Consider the following 14297-nt stretch of genomic DNA (forward strand, 5'->3'; position numbering starts at 1 on the left):
ACATAGCATCGCTCTGAAAAACGGGCGAAAAAGTCCAAAAAATCACTGCAGATCGAAGCTGCAGCTTATCAAACCTGTAACTACTGCACAGTCTTCTTATTCCGTGAATGAATACTGATCGTGACCTTTCTCTTCAAAGACAAAAAACAGATTTTAATGAGTGTTATTAAATGTTTTTCTTCCAGTGGGAAAGGGGCTCAACGAGCCTATGTAAACCAGGTCGGCGACGGCCCGTGCTATCAGTGAAGCTTTACCGCTCACACAAACAGACACGTATGTTTCCGCCCTGATACGACCAAGATAAGACCAAAGGCCAGCTGATAAGAGCTAATAGGGACGATATCGCTGTGGGCCGTTGAGTTTAGGGGGGTGTGTCATACGCTGCATTTGGAGATGCATTTGAAGTTTAAAGTTTTATGTCAATGAGAATACTTGTGAATCAGGGCAAGGTATTTACAGTCAAAGAAGGTAATGAGAGGTGAAAGTATTGAGTGGCAAAGGGAATTAGGAATGTTGCATAAGAGTTATTGAAAAGTATAATATAGTAATGCAATGTCAAATGTAGTCTGTTATTCAATTAACCAGGAAAATGAAGCATTAGGCTGTTTGTCAGATGTGTAAATGAGAGATTTTGGCTCAAAGGAACAACTGAAACACACGATACAGCACACACACACTCACACACATTATTACACACACACACACACACACACACACACACACACACACACACACACACATGCAAACCTCTCGCCTCTGTGTATTTATAAAAAGGAGCTTGTCCCACTTTTCTCCCTTTTCATCTCTCACGCTCTCGTTCGGTAATTTCTCCGGCGTGATAACTAATTGGTGTGAGCTCGGGGAAAATTTTTTACCCGTTGTCTTCCCCGAAACAAGCTGGAACGAGAGGGGGAAAAGAGTCGATGGGGAAAAGCGGAAAATGGAGAGAAGGAGGTGGAGAAGACGGGAGGTAAGTTGCACGGGAGGCGGGGTTGTGCGCAGGTTGCAAGTGGCCGTGAAATCACGTACGCAGATAACCATTTTCTTTACGCATTCTTGTTAGAGGAGCATAAAACAATAAGCCTCGGAGCGACTGAATGATTTTATTGTCCTGTTAGAGGGGAAATAAGGAAGTCTATTCAGCGCAGGTGGAAGAGAGAGAGAGAGAGAGTGAGAGAGACCTTGGGAAGATAATAAAGAGAGGAGGAGTGTAGATGTGTGCCAAGCTGTGTGAACAGTTTCTACTGGCTAATGAAAGAGGTCAGTGAAATAATTGAATCAGCTTGCTATTGATTAGGATCAGTGTGAAAGATTGCAACACTGGTCTGTGTTCCTTTTTTTTTTTTTTTTTTTTTTTTTGGAGAGGAGAAAGCGACATAGAGAGAGAGAGAGAGAGAACCAAACTAGGACAAGTCCTGAAAGACCATTGTACTCCTTTTATTTTCTCCTCCGTTGTGTCTCGAGTGCATTGAAAACTGCTATCTCACGGTTGCCCTCCCCATCTCGCTCACTTTCTCTTTTTCGCTCTTTTTCCTCAGACTGCTTTTTTCTCCCTGCTTCTATCCCGCTAAGGGCCGGGAAGCGAGAGGAATTGATCCGCTGTAAACATCACAGTCGGTGGCCCTTTGTGTCCATTGAGGCCCTTGAGAGAGTTTTTGAAAGCAGTGTCCTTCAGTCCTGTCCTGGAGGGGGCGGAGCAATGCTTTTTTTAAATAATTGCTACAGCGTCCAATAGGGACTCGAGATTACAACGTGGTTGGATGGAAAAATGTCAGTGGTTTAAAGAAATAAACAATGTCACGTATTTAGCATTGGTTAAAGATTTAAAATGTGTTATCCATCATGGGCATTGTTGTGATTCAGCCAGCTGTGCATTTGCTCGTGAAAGTACTCGGGTGCTCGGGAAGTGATGTAGTTCATGTTTCAGCTTTGCTAGGAATGAAGAAGAACTGGTGCGCTAGTTCACAATAATGAATCCCTTCATGGTTTCATGTACAACGACTGTGACCGTTGAACCAAACGGGAAGCTGGTTTTATGGTTAAAGTTAATAATGACCCACTGAACGTAACTAGAAGACACATTTTTGCAATGGCTCTGACAGTAAAGCTGTATTTCACTTGGATTGGTCACACCTGGCAGATCCCGGATCTGCTACATTAAGATGATTATCAGCAATTAGGACCCAGAATATCGGGTTGATGCATCCCTAGCAAATATGTGAACAATATCACTTCACAGCACCATCACTGCTGCTTGTCTACACAAACACGTGTACTCACTGTTTTGATCATCAGCTCCATAAGTTGACATCATTTTTACCCTACAAGATTCACTCTCTCCATCGGTATCTCACCACCTGCAGCTCGGTGCCAGGCAACAGGAATCCTCTCAGATGAGTGATCTCTTAGGTAATATATTATTAAATGTGTTGGTCCATGGCCTTTGACATTTAAACGCCAGCGAAACACCCCTACATTACTACCTACCACTACACTCTCCAAAGACGCCTCTGACAGCAGGGTGTTGCTCATTGTTTTTGGGCCTCGCGCCTCATTCAAGTCGGTGTGAGCCAGACAATAGGCATGTTGAAATGAAAGGGGGGTCTTTCCTATTTCTGTATGAGTCAAACGATGAGTGTGCCTGCCGAGAAAGGAAAGGAAAGGAAAGGAAAGGCAGAGGCCCACAGAAAGGGTGGTCTCGTGTTGATGTGCTCTCAGAGACAGAAGCGGTGTGTGTCGGGACAAGAGGCAGCTCCAGTTTTAGGATACAGTATCGCCAGTGTTCAAACAGAGCCGAGGTCTAGGTGAGTTTACTGTATCGGAGAGTGTTTACGTGTTTTGGAGAGACGGGATGTTTTACGGGGCCGGGACCGCTGCATTCTTTCTGCTTTATCATTTCCTCAGCAGCCGTTAGGTAGGTGTGTGTGTGTGTGTGTGATCGGTTTAACTCGGCTGACGTTCTAGCGTCTGGCTAAACCTACTATGGTTGTAGTTGATGTGTGTATGCTTGTCTCTCTGTGTGTGTGTGTTGTTGGAGTAACACAGCTTCGACTGGCCACAGAGGAAAAGCCTCCGTCCATAGCTGCATGTCTTTTTGTACACATGCATACAATGTGCTTTATATCCTCTTTGTGCATGCGTGTTTGACTTCTGGCTCAGCTACAAACTCCCTTTGTTTAGATTGTGATAAGATGTGGGCAACCACTACTGTAGTCTGGTATTACATTGTGTCACGCTGTGGCTTAAGTGGACATCGTTGGCATTGCAAATATGTGAAGTATGTGAGTGTTTTGGTCTTTCTCTTCCCTTTCCTTCATCTCATTCATTCTCTGTTTAGTTCTCCCAGGTACACAGCTTTTAGAGAAAAAAAATTCCTCTGAGATCTTTGTACTTCTCTTCCTGTGTGTGCGTGCGTGCCTGCGTGCCTGCCTGCCTGCCTGCCTGCCCCTGTGGCAGTGTTGCCAGCAAGTTTGCATATGTCCACTGTGCTGCTATATGTTCATTAATGGAAACTGCCACCAGCAAAATAACATAGCGGTCTAGTAAGAGAGTTTACTGTAGCAGCCACTATGGAAGAGAACCGGTTGTCACTGTAAGATAAGATAATTCTTTATCAGTCCCACAACAGGGACATTTGCAATCATTATCATATGAAAATAAAACCGCAGGGTGATTTAATATGATGGAGGGGAAATTGGTCCTCGCAGGGAAACTTCTTTTTCTCTCTGAAGAGGAAGGTCATGAAGGGCAGAGGTCTGTTACATAAGAAGCTACACAGGGTTACGTTTTTGAGCGAGGCAGATACCTCCTGGTAACAAGTCTTGTACTCGGACCCTCTAGTTAATAGTCAGTCCCCGTATTTCTAGTGTGTAGCAGCCATATTGTCACATTTATGTCATATCAGGATAACTTGTTATTAAAGGTTTCACATACGTATATTGTTCAGCGCTGCATTTTGTTTACTAGCGATACCAAACAATCAGAGATCTCCGTCTACTGAAGTCATTTTTTTCACTGCGTCTCCTCCAACAATTCCTGGCAAATGACCATGGTTCAGTATTAATGGTGGAGGACTGTGACAACAGGGCAAGTCCAGAAATGCACAACACAGATGATTGCTAAATTTGTCACAACTGAGGCTCTGTGTCAGTATGTGAGATTTAGCATTTTACTTTAACCGTGTGTTTACATGTTCCTCTTGCTTTAGTGCACTTTGGCGTATAGAAGTCTATTTCTTATGTAGAGGAAGGAAGCGGCTGAAATCTGTTTCCCCAAAGTAAGCATGGACTCCCTTATCACAAGATCAAAACAACTGTATAATTAGCATCAGGTTTAGTGTACCACTCATGTACTGTATACTACATTTAGTATAGGCCACCTTATTGTTAAATACTTCACAGTAAACAGCCTATATTCTATGCGACCACCAGCTCCTCTCCGCCTTAAAGCAGCAGCCTGTGAGTGGAGTGGAGCCTGAGTCAGAACAGAGGGAGCGTGTGTCACTGAGTCGGCCCGGCTGAGCGTCGTTTACATGTTGACAGCACATGACACTGACCATATCTTCCTCTCAGTCACAGCAGCAGCTTCTCTCACACATCCAGCCATAGGCTGCGTCAATGGGCCGATTGTTGCATCGGCTGAGAAACGTCGCGGGCCTCGGTCATGAGGTACAGGGTGATGAGAAGATGACTTCTCTGTGCACTGGTCCAGTGTTTGCAGGACATGTTATGAACAGATTGGTGGCCTGTTGGTATAATTATTGATGATTGATGAGCGGTGGTTTATTTTTCTCATTCCATATGCTCAGATTTCTGAAAAATAATAGTGTTTTTGTCACACAACTCAGTGTTTCCCTCGACTAAGACGATGTTGTTTCTTTGGCTTTTTGCTTTACATCAACCTTATATAATGTAAAACCTATGAGGGTCCTCGTTGTTCAGAACAAACAGCACCAGCTTCCCTTTCTGCTGTAAAGCAATGCAGCAGATTTCTAGAAGTCCATACAGACTTTCTTTTAGCCACATTAGCTCTGATTAGCAATGTCAACTTGACGGTGTGGGTTTGTTTGTGGTTTGGAGTGAAATGCTTCAACAACCATGAGATGGATGAAATTTGGTACGAAGGTTTATGTCCCCCTCAGGATGAACAATAATTCATTTTTATCTCATACCATCATCAGAACACACTTTTCTATTCTTCCAATGCTTTGGTTCATGACCAGCAAAACTAATGATATTCCCATCAGCCTTGGCTCTACTTGCTCATTAACAAATGTTTGCTTGATAACCTGTAAAGCCAGAAAGACTCAGTACCGGGTCAACCAATTACAAAATTCACAATCGAAGATGTTCTGTTTTTAGAAGACATGCATGTTATAGTATGTTATCACTTTTACAATAAAGTTGTAGAAATTCAATCTTCTAAAATATACAAGCAAGTTGTGTTCAAAACATACAAGAACATTTGTTCATCAGACTACAATAACATGCTTGGTATAACTGAAAACTAGAAATTCTGAACTTTCTAATGCACCTAAACACATCTTGACTCAAAACGTGCAGCGTCAGCTATTAACAGGGAAACGAAGCATTCATAATTGAACGTCACACTGACATAAATCTATGTTCTTGTCAAAGTATTTCAGGCATATGTTATTTTCGCCAAAATGCAATGTGTCAGCAAAGTAGTGGGACAAGTGTTGAGTTATTTCGATATAAAATACCAGTTTTTGGCAAAATGATCCATAAAGTGTAGCGGTTTGAAATAAACCTATTTCACGCCTGTTGAAAAAAACATGTCTTCATTGGTTTGTTATATATATTCCTTTTCATCCTCCTCTCCATTGTTCATTTAGCAAAATCTGCTCTATTTCTATGTTGATAATAAAACATCTTTGTTTGTGTGTGTTCCTACAGATGGATCCCTTCCTAAAGAGCCAAAAGGAGATGTATCGAGTCAGATCGCAGGTAAAACAAACCTACACACACACGACACATAATGATTCAAAATGATGCCGTTGTTTTTCCATCCTCGTCACGTCAGTCTTTGTTAGTTTGTGTGTGGTGGTGGTGTAGTAAGAGTCCCCCTCCCGCCATCGCATACCATGTTCCCGAGGCTGTGATTGGCTACCTGTGTCTAGCACCTCTGTGGCTGCTGTCACTATGTCTCTCCAGCAGACTCTCCATGATGAGTTGGGATGGATGATGTCTGTAGCTTTCTTTCTGTGTCGTTTCCAGCCCTCTGACTTACTACTTACTATATGGTTATAGATTTTTGTCATCTCCAGTTGCTTCTGCTGTCTCCTCCATTTATGATTTATCCCTCATCTTTAAAGGACCTTTCTTCTTAGTCACACTTGATCTTCCTATTGTTTTACTAATGTAATATAGAGCAAGTAAAAAAGAAAAAGTATGTTCTGATGATTTATTCCTACATTTAAGATGGTGTATTTCTACTTGCTGGCGTTTCTTTCCTCTGACGGGACATTTTGAGGAGACATGACCACTTTGGTATTTAAGATTATTACCCTCCTGTGCTTCAGTGGGAAGTTTGAATATTTTATGGACTAGGCTTTCTAGTCTGAAAAGGAGACACGCAAATTATTGACTTTCAGTAGCTTTAGTTGAAAAAAAAAAAAAACCCTCAGCAGTGTCTGGCTTAGAAAATCAAAACCTCTCAAACCCTAGATATAAAGGAGGGCAGTGAGTTGGCAGGTTGCTCCGGTGCCCGGGGGGCCCTGATGGAGACGGCTCTAGGGCCTGCAGAAAAAGGCGACGAAAACAACATGAATGCAATAACATCTAGACAATACTTGGCTTCATTTGCTACTGTTTGGCATGTCAGCACAACACTGTCAGGGCAGTGTTTTTCTTAAGGTTCCTTGTGGTTGCCAGCGATCACTTCCTGGTTAAGAAAGAAGGAAGATGGGGGGGGGGATAAAGCCTGTCCATCTGTTGGCCTGGCCTCCTCAGCCACTGGTCTGACTGGGCGGTTGAAGAGTGGGTTGCGAGGGGGGCAGTGGTGTTATGTAATAATGTTCATGCCTTTGGACCTTGACAGATGTGCTGAAGAGTGCTTTGCAAGGAGGACCAGTGCATTTCCATCTCTGGTAGTTTGGTCAAAATGTAGAACTGCTTTTGATGTGAATTTTTCTGTGAATCTTCAGTAATTCATTCCAAAGGCTGAAATTAAATTTCATAGTTGCCTCCAGGTGGCGTTTCCGTGCAGACAGCTGAAGCAGAAAAAGGCTTTCTGTTTACAGTGAACTGCAGCAGGAGTCAGCAGTTGAAAACAACACGACTGTGTCCGACATACTGTGTGTTGCACTGAATCTCAGTTGGTAACAGAAGGAAGTGTGGAAGTATTTACGACACACACACACAAAAAGAGAATACAGTGGCTGGGGCTGTTTCTATAATAGTAATATCAGATTTTTATATATAAACTTTAGTCTTGCAAGCCGGGCTTTTTCTCCGTCTCGTCACGGTTTGCCTGAATGACATCATGTGGCATTAAAAGACCCGAACAAATGAACTCTTGGCTCCAATAACAAGCCGTCTTTTCTCTCTTCTCTCACTCCGTCTTTCTTTCCTCCCTCCTCCCTCCTCCCTCTCCGCTCCTCCCCTGCTGTGTTCGGGTCGCCGGGGTAACCCTGGCCTGTTTCTCTCCCTCGGTTAGCCTACCCTGCTATTAGAGGTCTGGACGGATGGAGAGAACAGAAAGAGGCGGAGGCAAAGGAAAGATGGTGCTTTCTTTTGCTCCAAACTCAGATTTGGGGACAAAATGAGGAAAAATGGGGGAGGACACGGAGAGTCTGAGTGGAGCAGAGTGGACTGGAAACAAACACCCGGGCTGTGCTGTTGAATCGCTCACGCTGTCAGCTCTGTGTTTTTAGATAATGATACCCCGCTTTTAATGGTGCATGAAATCTTTACTTCACAAATATAGCTTCTAAAAAATGCCCCCCCCTGTAGCCCATGATGTGTCTCTTGACGGCTGGCCAGAGGAATCATTCCAGTGGTGTCGAGTGAGATTTTACTCATAAGTTTAGAGGTGTCAGCCTGTCAGATATGTAGTTAAACCTGCCTCCCTCTGCTTTAAAGAGCTGCTAGCAGAGAGTTTTAGTGTCCCATAACGCAGTGCAGGCTTCCCTACCCCAGTGACGCTCACATTTCGATGTAAACACTCAATGTTTATGTATAAATGAAACATTTTATAGGTTAAAATGTTGTAAATTGATACTGACTTGGCACCAATGGCAGCTAAAGAATATGGATACATATCCAATTACCAGATGAACCAATAGGCCGAATAACGTGTTCTTCCTTGTTAACTGGTTACCAGATTGTTGTTTGTGTGTATACAGTGGCATAGCCAGTGCCAGCTTTACCCACAGTAGGTGCATTGTTTGGTAACACAGCGGTGTCTGATCACAACAGCCAATCAGATCAGCCCCTTTTGTTTCAGCGATGACCCGTAGGGCTACACCTTCCTCTGCAGCAGCCAATCAAAGCTGCTTTACCAGGGCCGAGAGGCGGGTCGACAACCTCCAGGTTAAAATGATTCGAGCTAATGGCAGCTCAGACGGGATGAGATGAATGCATAAGATATAGAGAGAAATAAGGGGAAGAGGAAGATGGAGGGTTCATGACATAAATGATTTGACAAACAAAAGTCAGCTTTTGTTTCAGACACAGGAAAAGTGACACCAGCATCAGTCACATCTATCTGTCAAAGTTTTATTTGGCTGGCTTTGCATAGCCTACGGTGTCGGAAAACTCTGTAATGACTGGAAAATGAATGTGCTCGACGTCTCCTCCCAGACACATTTGCAGACAGTAGTACTGCATTTCCTCGGATCTTGTAAAATACATCCAGTTTAGCAGTAATTGACAGTGTGCTAAATGACTCCCCCGGGCTGTGATTGTCCAATCATGGCGGAGTAACATTAACTAGGCTGGAGCTGCAGGCAGAGCGATTCTCAGCATTTAAAGAGTTTAGATGGGTTATTCTTTCCCTCTGCAAGAGTGAAAGCATTGGAACAGTGTGTGTGTGTGTGTGTGTGTGTGTGTGTCTGATGTAGAATAAGCCACAACATTTAGCTTATCCAGCTTACAAACGTATTACTTACAGTAGCAACCAGCATTACTCCAAGTCCAAGGAACATTTACTCTATTTTGGGGGCATTATCTCAGTCCTCCTTCTTAAAAACCTTTTTCTTTTGTCACATTAAAAGAGATACTGTTTGAAAAGACGATAAATTCAACATCTGTTTAGCTTATCCAAGTATGTGAGCTAAGAAGCTAAGCAGCGTTAGAATGAAATAACAGTCTGGTTTTACATTTTTCCTTATCATACTTCTTTGAGCGTAATACCATGTACTCTATGTGACCATAACATGCATATTTAAAATAGCTGTACAGGGTTCCTATTTTTATACCAGTCAACTGGGAACCATTAAGGTCAGACAGAGGACACAGTTTTAACCACTTCATGAAGCTAATGTTAGCTAGCTAGCTACAGCTGATTAAATCTGCTAGCGGCAATTGTCATATTAGAAAGCAAACTTAACACGGGTGCATTAGAAACTAAGCCCCGCAGAGAGTCCATTGACTGCTGCCCTTTGGGCCATTTTCAGATTTTCACATCATGAATCTATCTGGGAGAACTTGACCGTGAATATGTTTCATTTTGACCCGATAGTATATCGTGTTGTTCATCATAGAGTTGTCATTACAGAAAAGGGAAATGCCTCTGAAACAACTGTTAGAACACGGGAAAGATGAAGCATGAATACAATGTTCACGCATACATGAGTGAAATCAATATAAAAATCGAATTAATTACGTTTAAGCGTTTCCCACACTGAAAAAGCATGATATCAAACAAAACCACACTGCATCTATTCATTTTTTATTACCAAGAGCGTGATCAGAATGTTAGTCAGAGGTTTAGGTCAATGGTCTCCTCCGATTCCTGTCCACTCCCTCAGCTTTAAAGAATCCCTGCCATTCCCCCCACATCCCTCAGTAAGGAATTTCTGGCACGCCGTGAATGTGGGAAGTCCACAATTATGCAGGGATGCTCACACATGTGTCCGGTGTGGGTTTCTCCTGACCCCTAACAGCTGGTTTAGAAAACCGACGCGTCCCAAGTCAGCTGCTGTGGAACCATTATGAGATTACGCCTGCATGTAACTGCTCTTTAATCAGATCAGGGAGAACGCTGTGAGTGTGCTCTTTTTGTGGCATGTCGGCAACTTTTTCCCCTCCCTCCCTCCGCTGACTGACCGTACCACCCTTCCCATCTGTCCCGGTCCAGGCAGCTGTTGCATTCTGTCTTTTTTTTTGAATGACACATGCACACACACACACACACACACACACACACACACACACACACACACACACACACACACTCCAACCCCTCCCCACGAGGTATTTGTCACAACCTCTCTGGGGCAGTCTTGTAGTGGTGGTGGTGGTGGTGTTGTCGCGTAAACTGCTTTGTTGTATCAGCCAACCTAATGCCCACTTGACCTCTCGGCGGCCCCCTACAAGACTCGAGCCTCTGAGGTGTGGCGCTGAGTGTTGACATATTCTGACACACACGACCCAGTTACAGTCCTGACCTAAATGACGAACGGTCCTTGATGTAGTAGTTTCCATACGGAGGGAGGATGATGGACGTTTCTGGCATTTCCCCTCACATCCTTTGCCCTTTATTCTCACTGAGGGGTGTAGCCAGAGCAGCGGTGACTGCGTTTCACCACTTCCCATTTCACACGGGACCAGTGACCCAGGAGATATTGGGACTGGCGGTCGATAAGCAAAGGTTGATCTAGTTAATGGTGCGGTTTGTGTTATGGGATAGTTTAACTTCATTGAAAATACTGTTCACTTCACCTTTTGGAGTAAATTCTTCTTGGGAATTTAGGAGTTGGAAATGGACGCCGGTTTCTATGAATTCCTGAATTTAGACATCATGTATAAGGTAATAACAACCCTGTCAGCTGCAACTAATGGCTTGTTGATTATGTACAAAATGAGGATTGTCATGGAATTTCATATTCTTGTGTTTCCCACAGTTGATCGTGGCCTTAATGATTGTTGGGTATCGGTACTCGATACTTTTAAGGTATTGACCAAAATAACACAGCACCAATTATGAATCTTCTCCAGTCAAACAATATCTGAGTTAGATCCCTTTTGTACCAAAATCCAGAGTAAAATGTTATGAAAAGTATGTGTTATGGTTTCAGAATTATCAGTTCTGTAAGCCAAATTACAAATAGTCTATATTTACATTATCTGCTGGTTTGTATTTGCGATTATTTACATAATTGTTGTGTGTAAAAAAATGTCAGAAAATAGCTAAAAAATCCCGCTCAGAATATCCATGTTCCAGTCTTCAGATGTCTTGTATTATCCAACCAACCGTCCAAACCATATTTATAATGAAACAAGTAATTATCACATCAGGAAATCATTCCATTTGATAACCTGGAACCACCGAACGAGTGGAGCTTTTGCTTGTAGAATTACTGAAATGATTAATTATCAAAATATATTTACATTTGAATGTGTTGTCGATGACTTATCAATTAATCAAGCTTTAGTCTCCTACGCAAGCAGAGGAACGAAAGAAAATCTTAATAATTGTAGTTAATAGAGATATTTTATGATAATCATGAACAACATTGCCTCATATCTTTTCAAAACATCAGTAATTGTTCTCTCAGAATTACAGCCCCAAATAGTCCCCCATAAAACCAGTTATTATATCTTAATGACATTATTTATTAACTGGAAAATAATAAGTAAACAAAGCTGTGACTTCTAGATAATGGGCTGAAAACATTATGAGAAACTGTAGTGTATAATCTATATTTACGCCGGTGCACTTTCAACCTTTATGATTTATTCTGGGGTAAACTGCGAAACACTGCTATGCATCTGCACACACAGATGTGTACGCTGCCCAGTAACACCATAATCTAATACCATTGGCCACTTACTGGCTCCACTAGATCGACAGCAGGAAAGGAAACACTGTGATGTGTATTTGATGTCATGTGTAAGCCTCTCCTGCTCTGTAAGGGTTCTCCCCATCCATCTCAAGTGTCCTACCTGATGCTAAGCAGCTTCCCGGGGTGCATAAATGCAGTGCAGGCATATTATAACAACCGCCCCTCCTACATATCGAGGATTACCTCCAGGAACCTGCCTCTCTAGAAGACAGGCAGATTAGCGGCTCACCTAATGCTGCATGGGGTTCTCACTGCCACTACATCCACACAAGTGTGCTGCTGTGCTCTGAAATCACACAGATAGCCACGTTCCTGCTTGGAAATGTTTGCGCCAGCTTTTCCGTGCGGACGCAAAGACAACACCAGAGTGGGCGGTTTTGGTTGTCTGCTGGATTGGAATATCTGCCCTCAGGAATCTCTGGATTAGCCTCAGCTGCTGTTTCTCTGCCCACAGAGGACCGGGTTCCCTTCAGCACATCGGCCCGTCAGTCTATCATTAGAGAATGGTAGCGGGGAAATACGTCTCCACGTCAGAAAACAAAGCCACATCGGCAGCAATTTATGGATTTTTCTTGTAAAAGTTGCGGAAGAATCCTCAGGCATGACTTGCTGGTCAACCAATCACAAGTGGCGGTACGCCCAGACAGGCTCCGCCCTCATCCAGTTGACAGGTACAATGCTGCAAGTGGTGGGTGTGCAAGTGGGAGGCAATCCTAGATCTACCTTGATGCGATCACCCTCCTCTCCTTTTTACACTCTTCCTGCCCATCCCCCCGGGTGGAATTTATTTTCTCTGGTTCCACTTTCTAAAATGCAGGTTACCCTTGGCAACCATTTCTTTTTTTAACATGTAAAAAAATGGGGACACAAAAACGTTTTTGTTATATTTGTTGCATTAGTGATATTTGAGAACCAGAAGCAGACAGCTTGTGACAAGTGTGCACTGGCATCTGTTTCAGAGACGGTGATAAACACATTAAACGACTCTGCAAATTGGTTCAACTGACAAAGAACCAGATGAACCTGAAATGAAAAGCCTATCAAGTGTCTGCGAAGTATCCTGGCATCTTTTGAGCTCGATGTAGTGCAAACATGTACAACACACACATGACATGTGACATATTTTCTTTTTCTCCATAGTATCTTAATTACTCAAAATACAAGGTGACGAAAAATGGCAACCATATTTTCAACCAAAAGCTGGTGCCTGGTTGTCAACCTGGCAACCATTTTTAAAAGTTGGATTTTTTAGAAGAATAGTCACCCGCTTTTCTCTGTTTTATTTGATAGTAAATTAAATAGTTTTTAGGTTTGGGACTGTAAATGTGTCTCCTTTTTTTCTGGGAACTTGTCACTAACGATCATTTTCAGTATAGATTAATCTGCTTATTTCCCGATTAGTCATTTGGTCTATTAAATGTAAAAAAAAAAATGGTATTAAAAATGTCTTTAAACCGATAGCGATTTCCTCAAAAATTCCAGAACCTGAAGTTGTTCTCTTGTCTTTCATACGAGACAAAAAAAAAAGCAAATGCTCTAATTTGTCATCACTAACCTTCAAAAATGACTTCAACACTTGATCAGTTATCTAAACCGTCCTCTCCTCATTCCTCCATTGAACCACCAGGAAGTACAAGTTTTCTTTCTTCACATTGTTTTAAAATTAAATTTAAAAAAATGCTGAAAATACAGATGAAGGCAAAACAAAGGAGAAGAATGCTAAAAGAAAAACAAACAGAAGTGAAGAGATTGGACATGAGTGTCATTACCATCTCCATCTTTCATTCCTCCTCTGTTTGTATGTCCACCTGTCATTTCCCAGCCTCTCCCCCTCTAACTGTGTTTTCCTAACTCTTGCTTGCTTTCCCTCCCTCCCTCTCTGACTGTCTCTTTGACTCTCTCTCCCCCTCTCTCTCTCTCTCTCTCACACAAACACACACTTTTTTTCTCAGCCTATTTACGCCGGCATGACTCGACCAATTTTCTCACATTTTTGTAGTTTCTCTTTTCTGCTTCTTTGCTTTTTTTTTTCCACTCAGCATGCATCCAAAAAACACACCTCTTCCAGTGTGTGTGACCTGGCTGCTCTATATTTAGCTGCTGTGCCACTTTTTTTCCGGTCCCAGAGCAACACAAAAGCACAGGGAAGGGATGTGTCTGTGTGGTTAACAGTACCTTTTGTGTTTGGTAGAAGAGATAATCCATCCCTTAAAATACTTGGATGTACTGTACACTTCTAATGTCACCCTATTCATAGAAATATGTCATC

General features: G+C 42.6%; 1 protein-coding gene across 2 annotated transcripts in view; it reads left to right on the top strand.

Annotated features, from left to right (window-relative positions):
* trioa (trio Rho guanine nucleotide exchange factor a) overlaps nt 1-14297 on the top strand; it is a 76030-nt gene that overhangs the window by 10058 nt on the left and 51675 nt on the right. For both annotated transcript variants that reach the window (XM_054606525.1, XM_054606526.1), the window contains exon 2: nt 5916-5966. In XM_054606525.1, coding sequence (XP_054462500.1) covers nt 5916-5966 — 51 coding nt within the window. The remainder of the gene's footprint in view (nt 1-5915; nt 5967-14297) is intronic.

Source organism: Anoplopoma fimbria, chromosome 10 (genome assembly GCF_027596085.1).
Source record: "Anoplopoma fimbria isolate UVic2021 breed Golden Eagle Sablefish chromosome 10, Afim_UVic_2022, whole genome shotgun sequence".
Taxonomy (NCBI): Eukaryota; Metazoa; Chordata; class Actinopteri; order Perciformes; family Anoplopomatidae; genus Anoplopoma; species Anoplopoma fimbria.